The following is an 18,105-nucleotide window of genomic DNA, read 5'->3' on the forward strand; positions in this document are numbered from 1 at the left end:
ACAGCGCACTGCGTAATTATAGCCAAAAGAAATCTGAATATCAAACCGCAAACTATCTTTACTGCGGTAAATTACATAGCCTATATGTGGCGAGGGGGGCGTGGTTCAGCGAAGTCTGCAGCGGGAGAGAGAGGCAGGAGACGAGCGGTTGAGTGAGTGGGTTAAATGCAAATGACTAACACCTGTTTCTTGTTTCAGTAATTGGCGTGGAGAGAGTATATAACGCCAGGAGAAACAGGAGTGGGGGAGAGAGAGAAGGACTACTGACTGCTTACCCTCTGGATGCTGGAATTGTTGGCTGGAGTTGCTTATGTTTGTATTGGACCGTTTTGTGCCTGTCTGCACACCTGTTTTTGTTATTTTTGAAAACCAAATAAAGCAGTCGGTAGTCAAGCTGACCCTGTCCTCTTCCTTCCTGACATTGAACTTTGTTACACTGGTGCCGAAAACCCGGGAAGGGAGAGGAAAGCCGCCGCCATGCAATCGTCCTCCGGAACGCCATTTGCGGAGATTATCAGCAGCCTCGCGGGCCTACAACAGGAACAACATCAGGCCCTGCTGGACTTGCGGAGAGATCAGGAAAGATCTTTTCAAGTCATCGTCCAAGCCCAGCAGGAGGACCGCGAGAGGTTCCGGAGCTGGATTGACCGGGAGGTTCGACCGGAAGCCACGGAACATCGCGCTGTGCCCGCCCACCTGCCATTCAACAAAATGGGATCTGCGGACGACCCGGAGGCATTCCTGGACCTTTTTGAAAAGACGGCCGAGCTGTCAGGCTGGCCGCGGGACCAGTGGCCGATGCGCCTGGTCCCGCTGCTCTCCGGGGAGTCCCAGATAGCGGCACAGCAGCTTCCGGTCCAGAATCTCCTGGTCTTCGACGACCTGAAGAGGGCCATCCTCCAGCGGGTCGGCCGGAGCCCTGAGGAACACCGACAGCGTTTCCGCTCGCTCGAGCTGGCTGAGTCCGGCCGACCCTTCGTGATGGCCCAACAGCTCCGGGACTCCTGCCGCAAATGGCTGTTGGCTGAGGGAAGCGACGTGGAGAAGATCGTCGATCGAGTGGTGCTGGAGCAGTTTATCACTCGGCTACCGAAGAAGACAGCCGAGTGGGTCCAGTGCCACCGCCCCACGTCGCTGGACTCGGCCATCCATCTCGCGGAGGACCATATGGTGGCGTGCCCCGGGGTCGGCGAACCCCTCCCATCTGCTTCTCTCTCTCCCTCTCCATCTTCTGTCCCTCTCTCTCATCCTGTCCCTTTACCCAGGTCACGGCCGCCTGGATATCCGCGTGTCCCGCCCCGGGGGCGGGGCGGGTTTGACCAGAGCCAGTCCGGGACTCCACGTGCCCCGCCCAGGAGGGCGGGACTGGTTTCCACGGGACGGGATCCCACTCCTGTTTCTCCGCTTTCTCCACGCCAATCATTTACCCCACCCCCTGCCACTGGGGCGGCGGGGAGGTCTGGGCCGGCCTGTTGGCGTTGCGGGGACCCGGAGCATTTCATAGATAAATGCCCGGTGATGGAGGTTGGGACAATGGTTCGGGTCCCGGACGCCCCGCAGGCTGCCCCCGGTCAAGCTGGCTGGTACCAAATACCTGTGAGTATCAAGGGGGTACCTATCAGGCTTTGGTGGATTCAGGATGTAACCAAACCTCGATCCATCAAAGCCTGATTTCATCCGGGGCATTGGATACAAGCCGCGTGGTTAAGGTGCGGTGTGTGCACGGGGATATAATGGAATATCCTGTAGTGTCAGTCATTATCCAATTCCGGGGACAAAAACATAGTGTTGAGGTGGCAGTTAATTCGCACCTCCGGCATCCGTTAATTCTGGGAACAAATTGGCCAGCATTTTCTGAATTATTGGGTTATTTATGCACGGATGCCTCTTGGGGGAAAAATGCGGTGGATGGGGAGGCGCGGGTGCAGGCGGGAGAGACTGATCGGGGACCACTGAGTGCTGCTTCAGGGGAACAGAGTGAAATCGAGAGAATAATTCTCTCGGAGCGCGATGATTTTCCCCTGGAGCAGTCTCAGGATGAGACGTTGAAACGTGCATTTGAACAGGTCCAAGTCATCGACGGTCAGCCTCTCCAGCCTGGACGCGCGCTTACCTATCCATATTTTGCAGTTGTGAAAAATAGGTTGTATCGGGTGACCCAAGATACCCAGACAAAAGAAGATACAACCCAGTTGTTAGTTCCAAAGAGCCGCCGGGAAATGCTTTTCCAGGCGGCTCATTCTAATCCTATGGCGGGACACTTAGGACAGGCAACAACACTAAATCGCCTCATGACCCGATTTTTTTGGCCGGGCATTCATGAGAATGTGCGCAGGTGGTGCGCGTCTTGTCGTGAATGTCAGCTGGTGAATCCACCGGCCACCCCAAAAGCGCCTTTGCGCCCACTTCCATTAATGCAGGTCCCCTTCGAGAGAATTGGTATGGACCTCATCGGGCCATTAGAGCGATCATCTAGAGGACATCGCTTTGCATTAGTCATTGTGGATTATGCAACACGATATCCTGAAGCAGTGGCTCTCCGCAACATTTCTGCTAAGAGTGTTGCGGACGCACTGTTCAGTTTAATCTCCCGGGTGGGGATTCCAAAAGAAATCCTCACCGATCAAGGCACGGCGTTTATGTCACGTACGTTACGCGAACTTTATGAATTATTGGGCATTAAAACGATCCGTACCAGCGTCTTTCACCCACAAACGGACGGGCTGGTCGAACGTTTTAATCGCACGCTTAAAACCATGATTCGTAAATTCGTTCAGGAGGACGCCAAAAATTGGGATAAATGGTTAGAACCCCTGTTGTTCGCTGTGCGAGAGGTCCCGCAAGCCTCCACGGGGTTTTCCCCCTTCGAGCTTCTCTATGGACGCCAGCCCCGCGGGGTTTTGGATGTTCTAAGAGAAACTTGGGAGGACGGACCATCTCAAAGTAAGAACGAAATTCAGTATGTCATGGACTTGAGAACAAAACTTCACACTTTGGGGCGGCTGTCAACGGAGAATTTGTTACAAGCCCAGGACAAACAGAGCCGGCTGTATAACAGGGGGACTAATTTACGAAAATTTACACCGGGAGAGAAAGTGCTTGTATTGCTCCCTACGTCAAGCTCTAAATTATTGGCAAAGTGGCAAGGACCATTTGAGGTCACACGGCAAATCGGAGATCTCGATTATGAGGTAATACGGTCGGATAGGAGGGGGGCACGTCAGATATATCACCTCAATCTCCTCAAAAAATGGAATGAGGCAGAGGCAGTGATGCTGGCGATGGTGATTGGTGGAGAGGATGATCTTGGGCCAGAGGCGATTTCCAAACCTCAATCTCTTGCGCTGGCTCCGGGAGGAGATCATCTCTCGCCCTCCCAGCTCACTGATCTCACTAAATTACAAGCAGAATTTGCGGACGTGTTCTCCCCCCTACCGGGCCGTACTAATCTGATTCAGCACCATATCGAGACAGAGCCGGGCGTGGTAGTTCGCAGCCGGCCGTATCGCTTGCCTGAGCACAAGAAAAAAGTGGTTCAGACAGAATTAGAGGCAATGCTTGACATGGGGGTAATAGAAGAATCCAGCAGTAACTGGGCGAGCCCGATAGTTTTAGTTCCTAAGACGGACGGCTCGGTTCGGTTCTGTGTGGATTATCGCAAGGTGAATGCTGTGTCGAAATTCGACGCGTATCCAATGCCACGGGTGGACGAACTGCTTGATCGGCTCGGTACAGCTCGTTTTTATTCGACACTGGACTTAACAAAGGGATATTGGCAGATCCCCTTGTCGCCGTTATCTAAAGAAAAAACAGCTTTCACAACGCCGTTCGGATTACACCAATTTGTCACTCTTCCGTTCGGGCTGTTCGGGGCACCGGCTACCTTTCAGCGTCTCATGGATAGGATTCTACGGCCCCATGCTGCGTATGCTGCAGCCTATTTAGATGACATAATTATATTTAGTCATGACTGGCAGCGGCATATGCAGCATTTAAGGGCCGTCCTGAGATCGCTGAGAGGAGCTGGGCTCACGGCCAACCCGAAGAAGTGTGCAATTGGGCGTGTGGAAGTAAGATATCTGGGCTTCCACTTGGGACATGGACAGGTGCGTCCCCAAATTGATAAGACTGCAGCAGTTGCGACCTGTCCGCGCCCCAAGACCAAAAAGGAGGTGAGACAGTTCCTGGGGCTGGCGGGATATTATAGGAGATTTGTTCCTAATTATTCGGACCTCACCAGCCCTTTGACTGATCTCACTAAAAAGGAGGCGCCAGATACGGTCCAGTGGACGGAGCCGTGCCAGCAGGCCTTTACCCAAGTGAAGGCTGCTTTATGTGGCGGGCCGCTATTACACTCTCCTGATTTTTCTCTCCCATTTCTGTTGCAGACAGACGCGTCGGACAGGGGGCTGGGTGCGGTCCTGTCCCAGGAGATGGAGGGGGAGGAGCGGCCGGTGCTGTACATTAGTCGGAAGCTCTCAAAGAGAGAGACTAAGTACAGCACCATAGAAAAGGAGTGTCTTGCCATCAGATGGGCCGTCCTCACCCTCCGATATTATCTCCTGGGACGGGAATTCACCCTCTGTTCGGACCACGCTCCCCTGCAGTGGCTCCACCGCATGAAGGATACCAACGCGCGGATCACTCGTTGGTATCTAGCTTTACAGCCTTTTAAGTTCAAGGTGGTCCACAGGCCGGGTGTTCAGATGGCTGTGGCCGATTTCCTCTCCAGAAATGGGGGGGGGGGGGGCTGCAGGCCGGATGGCTCCCCGGCCTGAGTCGGGCGGTGGGGGTATGTGGCGAGGGGGGCGTGGTTCAGCGAAGTCTGCAGCGGGAGAGAGAGGCAGGAGACGAGCGGTTGAGTGAGTGGGTTAAATGCAAATGACGAACACCTGTTTCTTGTTTCAGTAATTGGCGTGGAGAGAGTATATAACGCCAGGAGAAACAGGAGTGGGGGAGAGAGAGAAGGACTACTGACTGCTTACCCTCTGGATGCTGGAATTGTTGGCTGGAGTTGCTTATGTTTGTATTGGACCGTTTTGTGCCTGTCTGCACACCTGTTTTTGTTATTTTTGAAAACCAAATAAAGCAGTCGGTAGTCAAGCTGACCCTGTCCTCTTCCTTCCTGACATTGAACTTTGTTACACTATAATACTGTATGTCCCTCAAAACTATAGGCTAAGCCAAAAATACATATAAACGAAAACTGTTGGCTTAGGCTTACTAGTTATAGGCTACTGCAAAAATGAAATAATATATAATAATAATATAACAGAATGGTCTCTCCGTTTCAGTCCGTCTCTCCTCCAAAATCCGATCACAAAGGTTGAATGTTCTCTGAAGGTGCACTCGCACAGACCTCTAATGCAAAGAACTTATCTTGTCAGGTTTCTCAGGACAGGGAACTGGTGACTGTGTGAACGCCACCACTGCAGAAAGTTTTGCTCACTTCAAGTTCAAGCACAGATGCGCTGATGTCAAAGCATCCCGGGAGCGACCGGGTTATTTTATTTTTTTTTTTTTTTCACTATGGGCCACAAGGCAAATATTAATAAAATAAAATACATTTAGTGGGATTTTCTCTCTCGTTGTCTCCGAGATATGCACCGAAAGCTCGTTAGTTTTTACTTTTCGCTCTTTAGGCCTATATAATGAACAAATAAAAAGGGCTTGAGACTTCTTATAACTCCCGCGAAAACTCTGCACATTGCTTGTGATATCCACTGACTGGTTTAACCGAAGAATTTCCAATATTGCGACGGGATATTTTTATGTCACATTTTTAATTTTGCAACTTACAAAACATTCAAATATGTTTAAATTGAATATTAGGAGGGAAAAGCAAATTAATTATTTCGCTCCATCTGCATATGGTATGGAAAATGTAAGTTTAAATACAGAAATGCATTGCCATTTTGCATATTACATTTCAAATTGAATATTGCTACCCATAAGCCTCCATAGCATATATCTTAAAACAGTTATTTATTGAATTATTAATTCTGAGTATACTTTGAATATACTTCAATACGATACAATTTAAAATGTAAACATTTACTAGCATAAAATTAGCAGTTTTACATCTTTTGCAATATGATAATGGATTTTCAGGAAACAAGTATTAAATTAGAGACAAATTTAGCAAATTTTGCTCTTTGGTTTATCCGATATATGATCTTTATGATCTCAAATCCTTTAACTGATTTTTTATTTTTTTTTTTTTTTTTTTTTTTTTTTAAGTCTGCATTGTTCCTGTTAGTATAAACCAACATTTTTTTTATTATTATTATTATTGATATTTGATGATTTAATAAAATGTTTTGAACATCATTTATCTGACCTTATTGTCCATCGCAGCTTCATCGATGGGACAGAATCTGTGGTTGGAGTGTTTTCTGGAGTCTCGACACACCAAACACACGGGCTGTTGATCATCCAGACAAAATAGTTTGAGTTTATCATTGTGAACACTGCAGACCATTTCGTCTCCAGATGAAGATCTTTTCTTCTGTAGGAAACTCTCGCAAAGGTTCCTCAAAGCCAGATTCAACGGAGGACAATCATTTGAGGATCTTCCTCGGCAAACCGGACACTCTTTAAATCTTTTATTGTTCCAAAACCTCTGAATACAGACTGAACAAACACTGTGGCTACATGGCAGGAGAACAGGATTTATAAAAATGTCACAGCAAACCGGACAAGATAAATCCTCCTCAGAAAATGATCTAGACGCCATTAAAAAAAAACAACAACTTAGAAATGAATCTCAAAGTCCATCTTTAAATTTCAATTTTAGTTAAAGTTAGGATAGGCCAGGGGGTTTTCAAACCAGCACTACACATTTTGTATGCTCATCCAACACACCTGATTCAACTCATGAGCTCATTATAGAGAGAGACTGCAAGACCTGAAGAGGGTGTGTCAAATAAGAGAGGCTGGCCCTGCGTTCCACTCGGAAGAGCTCATCCATATGCCCTAATCCATTCAAAGGGTTGAAGAGAGAGCTTCGGAGGGATGAAGAGTGTAGGGGTCAAAAAAACACTCTTTTTTTATGGAAGGCACTTCTGCTTCATCTTAACGAGACAATCAAAGAGGAGTAGATTGTGCAAGCTGCGCCCTTTGTTTAACGTTAATTTATTTGTTTATTTATTTTTGGTTTATCGCACCATATTGTAGGCTATATTGTGTATATGTATTTGAAACATTTGAATGGACTGATAAATGGATCTGTAAAGTATTTTTTGCTTAAGTACAATGTCGTCTTGACCATAACAATGTGCCAAATCTAACTCGTAAATATTACAGTAATAGAAAAATACTATACATTTATAGGTAAAAATCGAACTCCGAATCATGTACTTTGACATCAAACAACTTCCCTGTGCAAAGGATCGTGGTGTCCCGAAGTGTCCATCAGTCATACCCTTCGAAATTCTTCATTCCGAAGGGCCCTTTGAAGTGGCCAGTTTTGAGCACTTCGGTTTGGAATGACCCTTCAATATAGCGGCCATGATTATTTTAAACTCCGAAGTGCCCAGGACGATATATGCAGTTTGGAACGCACCAATATGCCTTATCCAAATAGCTACCCACACTTGCTTTAAAACGGTATTCGAGGCTTAAATTAAAATTTTAATTTTAAATTTTAGCTTATCCCATCACGCATTATGTTCGGGAGCTCGCTTGTCCCGAAATCCTGAAATGTCAATGAAAACGCACTGTAAGTTAAATTAATTAGATATTACATATAGGCTAATTTGGTAGTAAAACGTAAAGTGTTGCACATTTTATTATTGAAAAGATGAGTATGTATAGCCCAACATTTGCAACTGCTTTTTAAAATGTATTTTCTTGCTGGTTTGTCTTTGTTGCCATGGTAACTAGAGGCTAGCTGGCGTATTACATACAATTTCGGTTGTTTCTCAATTCCAAGAACGCAGAGAACGGACTTGCGTTCTCGTGGAGTCTTGCCAGGCGACCTTGAAAGAACGATCTCGGAAGGACGCTAGGACAGAGAACGGCGATCTTGTTGCTCAACTGATTGTCCCAGCATATTATAAGTGGCTAATGCACAATAAATACAACATAACAGGCTTTCTTCAGGTGATCATTTTATTCAAATTAAGCAAAACAAACGGTTTACTTTCACGAGCCGTCACGTATTTGGGAGCTTGTAGCTGGAATCTTAGAGAACTTTAAAGCTTACAGGCTTCCGTATGTCGACCGCCTGCAGCGTCTTCTGGGATTTTTAACGGTTCGATTCTCTCAAGTTTGCATTCGATGCATCCTCGATATCAAGAACACATCCGGGCACTTTCATGCGTCCTCCGTTCTTGCTTTCTTAGGCGTTTTGGTCCTTCCAAGTTACTTCCTTCAGAGGCTAGGAGAGGCTCCTCTTTAGCATTCGGAGAACACGTAAATGGAACAGACTAGCAAGTGCACGTCATTGCGTCATTACATAATCAGTATAAAAATACTGGGAGAGATTTTGTGTGAAATTAATAAATTGATATAACATCTGTTACACTAACAATTGTTAAATGACGGTCCGGTTCAGTTAGCCATCAATAACGTAATTTGTATTTGTATAATTTATAATATCAATACGGTAGTAATTTGTACTGGCATTTAAACATAAAACTTTATTTATCTGACATATTTACTACAGTTATAACAAATGTTTGGTAACGTAAATATACTTACATTTGAAAGCATATTGCCCACTAACGTCCAACATTTTTTTAAACATTTTTGAACAAGATTGCTAAGCTGCACGCATAGGATTGTGGGTGATTTGAGAGCGCGAAGGCTACACATATGCATCCTTTCCTGTGTATGGGATATTTTTTGAACAAAGGACTCAGGCCTTGTTTGAAATTCCGAGGATCCTCGACATTGGAACAGTCCTTTGACGGATGTCGATGATGTAGCATCCTCGAAATTCTGGCTTCCGAGGATCCTTCCTTGACATTGAGAAACGCCTCTTGAGTATTGGAATGAACTTCGACGGTTGATGATGACGTAAAGCAAGAACACAAGGACGCAAGATCGCTGGAGAACGCATATTGAGAAATAGCCCCAATCTTAGGTCTTAACTTAAGATATGATAGTTAATTTAGGATTTTTCACAAATTAGTATTACAGAAGCAAATCTTAACTTAATTTAGGATTCTTATCCTATCTTACAAAATCTCATCTTATCTGTATTTAGGAAATCTTAAACAGCTACATCGAGTTCGGTAATCAACTGTCAGGTCTGTTACCAAGCAACCAATGACACACGCAAACTGATCCTGAGGTAAACCTAAAATCAATATGGAGAAACAATGGCGCGCTTTTAAATTCAGTGCGGCAGAGATTGAAATTTTCATAAGCTCCGTTGAAAAGGTAAAGCCGTTTCCCGTTTCCTATCCATAGTTAAGATAGGATAATGCACTTAAAGGGTTAGTTCACCCAAAAATGAAAATAATGTCATTAAATACTAACACTCATGTCGTTCCACACCCCTAAAACCTTCGTAAATCTTCAGAACAAAAATTAAAGGTGCTCTAAGCGATCCTGAAACAGAGGCTAGCTAGACCGAGGTTGAAACACTGATTGAGCGATTACACAAGACATGATACGGATTTCAGTAAGTTGTACTGTATCTTTTAACATACCTTCAGATGTTCATGCATGTTTATTTTGCGCTGTAACTGGTATTAAAGTGGAGGAGAGGATGATCACATGCGCTCGTGCTGCCGCTTCTCTTTAACTGAGGTGCTAAAGCGATCTGTCACGCCACATTAAACAGCCAAAAGTTCACCAAAGTGATATTTATTTTTTGAATCTCATAATAAGATGCACGTCATTTGAAATCTGAGACTTTGCTTCATATCAAAAGTAACAAAGCACAAAGATTATTGTGATTTATTGGATGGGAGGCGCTACATATTCTGCTCATTCATCAACTGAAAACAGACTAAACTAATAGATTTTTGGGATTTAAGTATCAATATCGGTTCATAAAAATGAGAATCGATTAAAATCGAGAAATCAATATTTTTTACCCAGCCCTATTATATAGTGATGGCCAATTTCAAAACATTGTATCATGAAGCTTTGGAGCGTTATGAATCTTTTGTGTCAAATCATGATTCGGATCGTGTGTCAAACCGCCAGACTGCTGAGACTGCATCATGTGACTTTGGCGCTCTGAACAGCTGATTCGAAACTGATTCATAACGCTTCAAAGCTTCATGAAGCAGTAGGTGCATCCCAATTTGCATACTTAAAAACGTCATAGAATAGTGCATAAGTATAAATAATGTAAGTAGTGCGTTCACACTGAAAATTCCAAAAAGAAAAAGTACACTTTAAATACCCGGATGATGCACTAAAAAAAACAACGGAAAAAATGAAATGTGAAATGTTGGACACTTCATGCACTCAACTGTCGCGGCTTTAATAACGTATTGGAGGGGGGGGGGGGGGGGTCGACTCCTTTGTTAAATGACAAAATAACCTTATACAATTCACACACTACATGGTTATTTTGGTTTTTTGGCGCACCAAAAATATTCTCATCACTTTATAATATTAATATTGAACCACTGTACTCACATGAACTGATTTAAATATGTTTTTAGTACATTAATGGATTTTGAGAGAGGAAATGCCATGCTATGCAGGCCTCACGGAGCCATCGGATTTCAACAAAAATATCTTAATTTGTGTTCTGAAGATGGTTGAAAATTACAACCACAAGCTGCAGAATGTGGCATCGTATATTATATTCCGAGTTGTGTTGCGGTAAAAATAGTAATAGGACAGTGTCAGTAGCTCAGTGAGTGAAACCATTTGACGTCATCGACATAGAACGCACTGTGCACCTAAACAAAATGGTGCCGCCCATTGGCCAAATCGGTCCAAATACGTCATGGATTTTTTTTTTTAAACGTAAATCTTTCATGGTTTTCTACTACATATTTCAGTAAGAGACATCATTTACGTTATATTAAGCCATACAAGTCTTAACACCAGGGGTTCCCTTTAAGCCCAGGTAAGCCTGTGTATTAATGCAGCCCAGCCTGCATGACAGAATTTTTTTTGTAGTTATGCTAAACATTTTGTTTGTATGGTGAATGCTAATCTCCCACATTTTACAGGTTCGACTTCATTTGTACTATGCACTCTGAAGCGCTGTGTCTCTGTCTTCTTCTATTGGATTTTATCTGAGACCTGCATTACAGTATTGCGCTACAGCGCCCCACTGGTCAAACAGCAATATTGCCGGCCCTTCAAATAGGTCATACGAGATCAAAAGACTATTGGACAACAAAAAAATTTGTAGACAATTTTTTTTAATCGTTTCAGCCCTATATACCATGATGGTAGTTGAACAAACTCAGGGTTACAGGATTAGTTTCAAGTTGAAAAAAATCAAACCGATTCATTTAGGCTTTGTTGGTACTATGACGCTGATCATCAATGCTCTCTGTCAACCCAGGCTTTGATCCTGAGTTCAAGGAGAGCATGCACATGAAAGCATGACATCAGTAGCAAACAGTAAATCACATGCCTTGAAACAGAGAGAAACTGCGATTCACTTCTCACGAGAGAATCAGCAAGATTCATTTCTCTCTTCTGCCGAAGATTAAGAGTTTGAAGAATATATGCATAGCACAAACAATACTCGACAATGAATTAAAAGAAAATGAGGAACTTAAATACACAATGATGATTAACTCAAAGATTGACAGGTGTGATCATAAATGAGTGTCCATGACAACTGATTAGTGGCGGGAAAAGGAGAACAAAGGAACATAGCTGTAGTGTAGTGTAGTGTAGTGTATCTCATTTCTGCTTGCCTTCAGCTTTCTACATTTGTGGCAGATAGATGCAAGTGCTATTATGAACAAAACCAACAGTTCAAAAACAAAAATATAAAAGTGAGGAGAGCAACGTTATGCATTTTGCCGCCTTCTCCTGCACCGTCGTTACTAAACAACAGAGTAAACAGCTGCTAGTTTGATGATGCAAACGAACCGTGGTTCGGACCCAAATAATATAATGTGAACACAGTCCAGTGGGGGCAGGGGGAGGGGCGGGCAATCGAACTCTGGTTCAGTCCAGGCAATTGAACAAAGTGTGAAAGCACCCTTAGTCTTTAAAAGATAACTTGGGCTGGGGTTCCATTTCTTTCACTTCTTGCCTAAAGTCTTCAAAAGATACCTTGGGCTGGGGTTCCATTTCTTTCACTTTTTGCCTAAAGCCTTTAAAAGATAACTTGGGCTGGGGTTCCATTTCTTTCACTTTTTGCCTAAAGCCTTTAAAAGATAACTTGGGCTGGGGTTTCATTTCTTTCACTTCTTGCCTAAAGTCTTTAAAAGATAACTTGGGCTGGGGTTCCATTTCTTTCACTTCTTGCCTAAAGTCTTCAAAAGATACCTTGGGCTGGGGTTTCATTTCTTTCACTTCTTGCCTAAAGTCTTCAAAAGATACCTTGGGCTGGGGTTCCATTTCTTTCACTTCTTGCCTAAAGTCTTCAAAAGATACCTTGGGCTGGGGTTTCATTTCTTTCACTTCTTGCCTAAAGTCTTCAAAAGATACCTTGGGCTGGGTTTTCATTTCTTTCACTTCTTGCCTAAAGTCTTCAAAAGATACCTTGGGCTGGGGTTCCATTTCTTTCACTTCTTGCCTAAAGTCTTTAAAAGATAACTTGGGCTGGGGTTCCATTTCTTTCACTTCTTGCCTAAAGTCTTTAAAAGATAACTTGGGCTGGGGTTCCATTTCTTTCACTTCTTGCCTAAAGTCTTCAAAAGATACCTTGGGCTGGGGTTCCATTTCTTTCACTTTTTGCCTAAAGTCTTTAAAATATAACTTGGGCTGGGGTTCCATTTCTTTCACTTTTTGCCTAAAGCCTTTAAAATATAACTTGGCCTGGGGTTCCATTTCTTTCACTTCTTGCCTAAAGCCTTTAAAATATAACTTGGCCTGGGGTTTCATTTCTTTCACTTCTTTAAGTCTTTAAAAGATAACTTGGCCTGGGGTTCCATTTCTTTCACTTCTTGCCTAAAGTCTTCAAAAGATACCTTGGGCTGGGGTTTCATTTCTTTCACTTCTTGCCTAAAGTCTTTAAAAGATAACTTGGGCTGGGGTTTCATTTCTTTCACTTCTTGCCTAAAGTCTTTAAAATATAACTTGGGCTGGGGTTCCATTTCTTTCACTTCTTGCCTAAAGTCTTTAAAATATAACTTGGGCTGGGGTTCCATTTCTTTCACTTCTTGCCTAAAGTCTTTAAAATATAACTTGGGCTGGGGTTCCATTTCTTTCACTTCTTGCCTAAAGTCTTTAAAATATAACTTGGGCTGGGGTTTCATTTCTTTCACTTCTTGCCTAAAGTCTTTAAAATATAACTTGGGCTGGGGTTCCATTTCTTTCACTTTTTGCCTAAAGCCTTTAAAATATAACTTGGCCTGGGGTTCCATTTCTTTCACTTCTTGCCTAAAGTCTTTAAAATATAACTTGGGCTGGGGTTCCATTTCTTTCACTTTTTGCCTAAAGCCTTTAAAATATAACTTGGCCTGGGGTTTCATTTCTTTCACTTCTTGCAGTGGTCCTTTTTTGGACTGTTGGCCTCCAAACATATTTCCTCCAGTACTTTGAAAATGCTTGTATTCATTATTTTTGACTTCATCAATTAGGAAATTAGAACGATTGATGCTGAACTCTGAAGCTGAAGAGAGAGAACAGATACACACACACATTAAGACAAATAACACAGAAATCATTGTTGCATTCTGTCATACTCACTTTCACCAGCATTGTCCTGCATCTTCTGTAAGACATTGAGCTTCAGGTTGGTCAGGTGATCTGTGAAAGTGATCGTCACACTTGGACTGAGGTCTGGATCTGGAAGGCTGTACTGGGCTCTGAAACAACATTCAAGAGTCAGAGATGATGATGATGATGATGATGATGGATTGAGTTCAGAAGGTCAGAGAGAAACAGACATGAAACACAAACCTTTGCAATGTGGCCTCAATGTCCTGCAAAGAAAGAATAAATGCAAATTATTCAGCAAAATTGATTTTGGCTTAAATCTCTGAAATTGACATTCATATGGAGAATAATGAAGATTCATTGACACCTGCAGGAATGAAACATCTTCAGCCTTCATCTGCTTCTCTATATCTTGAATTATGCTTGTGATAGATGAAATCTGTTTGGTCGTCTCCTCCATCTTTTCCTCCATCATCTGATTCCTCTGCTCTTCTTCCTCTCTCAGCGCTGTTATTCTGAACGCTTCTTCATTGCGTAGAAACTGGTGAAGCTCCTCAAACTCCTCTTTAATCTTCGTCTCTGTGAGGTGAGCTTGAAACTGAAATAAAAGACAACAATATTGGCCAAACTAGATCTACATCAGTATCTACACTTCATCAGTATACACACTACACTTTTAATCACATTGTTTATTTCAAACCTTAATATCATCAGCAGTTTTACACAGATTCTCTTCATGATTCACAGATATTCTCAGTTCCTCCTGTAAGCGTTCCAATGAAGATTTGAGTATCTCCTGAAAGAAAACAACAAATTGAATCTTTTGAATTTTTGGGTTTTTTCCTTTTTTTATATATATATATATACAGACAGTGGAGGGAGTGGATTTGTGCTGACAGATGCACCATAACTCAAAATATTTGTACTTAAACTGACGATGCACTAAACTGAAATATTAAAAAAAAACATTACAGTGTAAGTGTCTGAAGAAATAAATCAGTTAAGCTTATTTTTCTCTCAAATTCTTATTGCTGTAATCCAGAAAAAAATGTTTTACTCATTATCTGTAATGTGGGGGGAACCTCAAAAAAGCAAGAGAGCTGGAACCAAACACAGTGAATTTTATTAACAGGGCCGATACAAACAAATCTAAAGCAAAGTGAGAACTGGGAAGAGAATGAGCTCACGAAACATTACATTCAAAAAGGATATTCACAGAACTAATCAACAAGAACTACAAAGGACTACAAAACACTACAAAACATGATGCAGAGCAGGAAATTACATAAAAGTCCTCACAATACCAGAGGAACACAGGCCTTAAAACCAGACACATTTATTTATTTATACTTAAGATTATACTTGACCGATAAAATTTTTTATTTTATTTATTAGCATAAAATTAGCAGTTTTACAACTTTTACAATCTGATTATGGCTTAAAGTCAGAATAAAATTATTAATTAAAGACAAAGAGCAAATTTAGCAAATTCAGTTTTTTTTATTTGTAAATTGCTCTTTGATGTATCTGCCCAGGAAAAAAGAAACAAAAACATTTCTATAATGTACTTAAAGTGCTCTATTTTCGTGCACTAATTTTGTACTTAAAATACTAAAAGTTCTCTTTAGTACTGAAGATAATCTTCAGAACATCTAAGTGTACTCAACTGTGCTATTTTGAGACACTTGTAGTACACTATGTGGTAACTAAATACATTTTTTTAAATACAGAGATATATTAAAAGCACATTTTAGTTCATATTCATGGTGTCTCAAAATAGCACAGTTGAGTACTTAGATGTTCTTAAGAAGTACTAAAGAAGATTTTTTTTAGCATTTTAAGTACTTAATTAGTGTGCCAAAATAGAGCACTTTAAGTACACTATAGAAATGTACTTTTTTTTTTTTCACCTGGGTGATCTTTGGATCATTTGAATAAACCCACGCGAGTATTTATTTATTTATTCATTCAGTCTTGGTTTGTGAAAATGTCTGTCAATAATTATTGACATTTGATGATTTAATAATATGTTTTGAACATCATTTATCTGACCTTATTGTCCATCGCAGCTTCATCTACAGGACAGAATCTGTGGTTGGAGTGTTTTCTGGAGTCTCGACACACCAAACACACGAGCTGTTGATCATCCAGACAGAAGAGTTTGAGCTTCTCTTTGTGAAAGCTGCAGACCGTTTCATCTTCAGATGAAGATCTTTTCTCCTGTAGGAAACTCTCACACAGGTTCTTCAATGCCAGATTTAATGGAGGATGATCATTTGAAGATGTTGTTCGGCAAACCGGACACTCTTTTGATGTTTTATTTTCCCAATATCTCTGAATACAGAATGAACAAACACTGTGGCTACATGACAGAAGAACAGGATTTATATAAATATCACAGCACACTGGACAAGAGAAATCCTCCTCAGCAAAAGATTGTGACGCCATCTTTCTAACTAAGTTTCACTTTCGTTTCCTCCTTCTTTTGAGATTTTACTGGTGGTTGACAAACAACAAATTGGTATTACCGCCACCGACTGGTGAAGTGTAAGGAGAGCGGGGCACAACCTAATGCTTTTTGACTTTCTCAGTTTGTGTAAATCTACTTATGGGTTCAGGGAATTTCTTTTGTTCCACATTCATTTCACACATGTCTGGTACAAATATGGCTTTGTCTCATTAATACAGTGTATACATTTTTCTTTTTTTACCCCGAAAGAAGGGAAGTGAAATGTGACAACATGCCCCATAGGTGGGGCACATTGTAACATGAACAGAGAGCTAAAAATTTCTGACTTGATTAAAAAATATACATGACAAACTAAAATATTTTGTCAATAAAAGACATTTTTTTCTTATGAAATAGCATATATATATATATATATAGATATATATATATATATATAGAGAGAGAGAGAGAGAGAGAGAGAGAGAGAGAGAGATTTTTTTAGAAATTCTAATTTAAATAATTTTGTAGTACACTCTGTAAAACACAGCTATAGATCAAAACAATACAGGCAAACAGATGAAGAAACATATCCAGACATTCAGAAAAACACAGAGCTGAACCCTATCTGCGCAACTGGACCAGGGCTGCGTTCAGCCCCGACAAAAACGTTGCAAAACATTTTTTAAACGGAAACGGTGGCGCGTTGAACACCCCGTTCTGATGACGCAAGAGTTGCAACTATGGCAGCTGAGAAGGACATTCTTTGTGTTCTTTCTGAAGAATTTTCGGAGCCTGATGAAGTCGGTATAAATAGGTGTTTAATACTGCAAAATACGCTCGATGTTACAGTCACTGCCCTTGCCGTCCAGAATAAAAGAGAACATCCCAATCGAGTGAAGGGATTTGTGGAAACTTCTCATTATTGTGATCCAACACTTGCCTTGCATTTCAGGATGAAAAGACAAACATTTCAGGTGAAGGATAATCCACTTCTTACCTTTAAGACTGTGTTATGATCTTTTATTGTTTAATAAGCTTATCATTAATGCTGATCACTGTTGTTGTGCTTTGATATTGTAATATTTACCATTATAATCAGAGGAGTATAGAAAAGTTTATTAAAGTGTCACTTCTCAATACAACAGCAAAATATAGAAGTATAGTATTTTTATATTACATTAATACTCATTGTGCAAGCTGTCTCTTTAATACCGCGTGGTTTATATACATCTTGCAGCTGATTGGGCTGACATTTCTGACACACCCACCAAATAAGAGAAAACGCATCTCAAACCCTTTGCACAGAGATGCACACCGTTTCCAGGAAACATGTCGTTCAAACCGGAAAACGTAGCAATACGTTGCGCACCGGTTTGAGCTTGAACGTGCCCCTGGTTAGTGCCTTCTGATAGTTAGTGAAGCATTAAAGAACTACCCGATCCGCTAAACAACAGATTGGAGATTAAAACAATAGCAGATGTGTCTAATTTTAAATAAAAGCAAAAAATATAGATGAAAAATTAACTTAAGTAAGAAATGTACTTTTTGCTATTGTTAAATAAATGTTCAGTAATATCTTCCAAAGATTTTTTATTTTATTTTGGCGCAATTATTTCTCTATATATTGTCGATATGGCAACTATTAAATCTGTTAAGTTTCTTCATGCTAGCGTGTGTGGAAGTATTTAAACCATATGTTACAACTAACCCCGCGTTAGTTTGTGCCCCGCGCTCCCTTATATCATAATGACATATTTCCCCTCCCTTTTTATATCCTCTAACACAAATTAATTATTTTAAGATACTGAAAAAGAAAACCCCCAGCAAGCAATTTTATGTCTAATAGACGTCTAATAATTTCTGATAGCATGTGAAGGCAGCATAACATACCG

The 18,105-nt window shown here is 41.5% G+C and overlaps 2 protein-coding genes across 2 annotated transcripts; one reads left to right on the plus strand and one right to left on the minus strand.

Annotated features, from left to right (window-relative positions):
• Positions 1-227: 227 nt before the first annotated feature.
• LOC137012535 (zinc finger and SCAN domain-containing protein 1-like) lies at positions 228-5,141 on the plus strand. Its single transcript, XM_067375820.1, has 3 exons — positions 228-312; positions 459-1,596; positions 4,909-5,141. Coding segments are annotated over exons 1-3 (1,143 nt in total). The 5' UTR covers positions 228-310; the 3' UTR covers positions 4,912-5,141.
• A 6,191-nt stretch (positions 5,142-11,332) lies between these two features.
• Positions 11,333-16,403, minus strand: LOC137012530 (E3 ubiquitin-protein ligase TRIM35-like). The gene is made up of 6 exons (XM_067375814.1): positions 15,817-16,403; positions 14,465-14,560; positions 14,132-14,362; positions 14,008-14,030; positions 13,795-13,913; positions 11,333-13,717 (listed from the first exon to the last, which is right to left on the minus strand). The coding sequence occupies exons 1-6, from the start codon at positions 16,210-16,212 to the stop codon at positions 12,993-12,995; spliced, it is 1,590 nt and encodes a 529-aa protein (XP_067231915.1). The 5' UTR covers positions 16,213-16,403; the 3' UTR covers positions 11,333-12,992.
• Positions 16,404-18,105: the final 1,702 nt, after the last annotated feature.

The sequence above is a fragment of the Chanodichthys erythropterus genome, chromosome 22, assembly GCF_024489055.1.
Source record: "Chanodichthys erythropterus isolate Z2021 chromosome 22, ASM2448905v1, whole genome shotgun sequence".
In the NCBI taxonomy this organism is placed as follows: Eukaryota; Metazoa; Chordata; class Actinopteri; order Cypriniformes; family Xenocyprididae; genus Chanodichthys; species Chanodichthys erythropterus.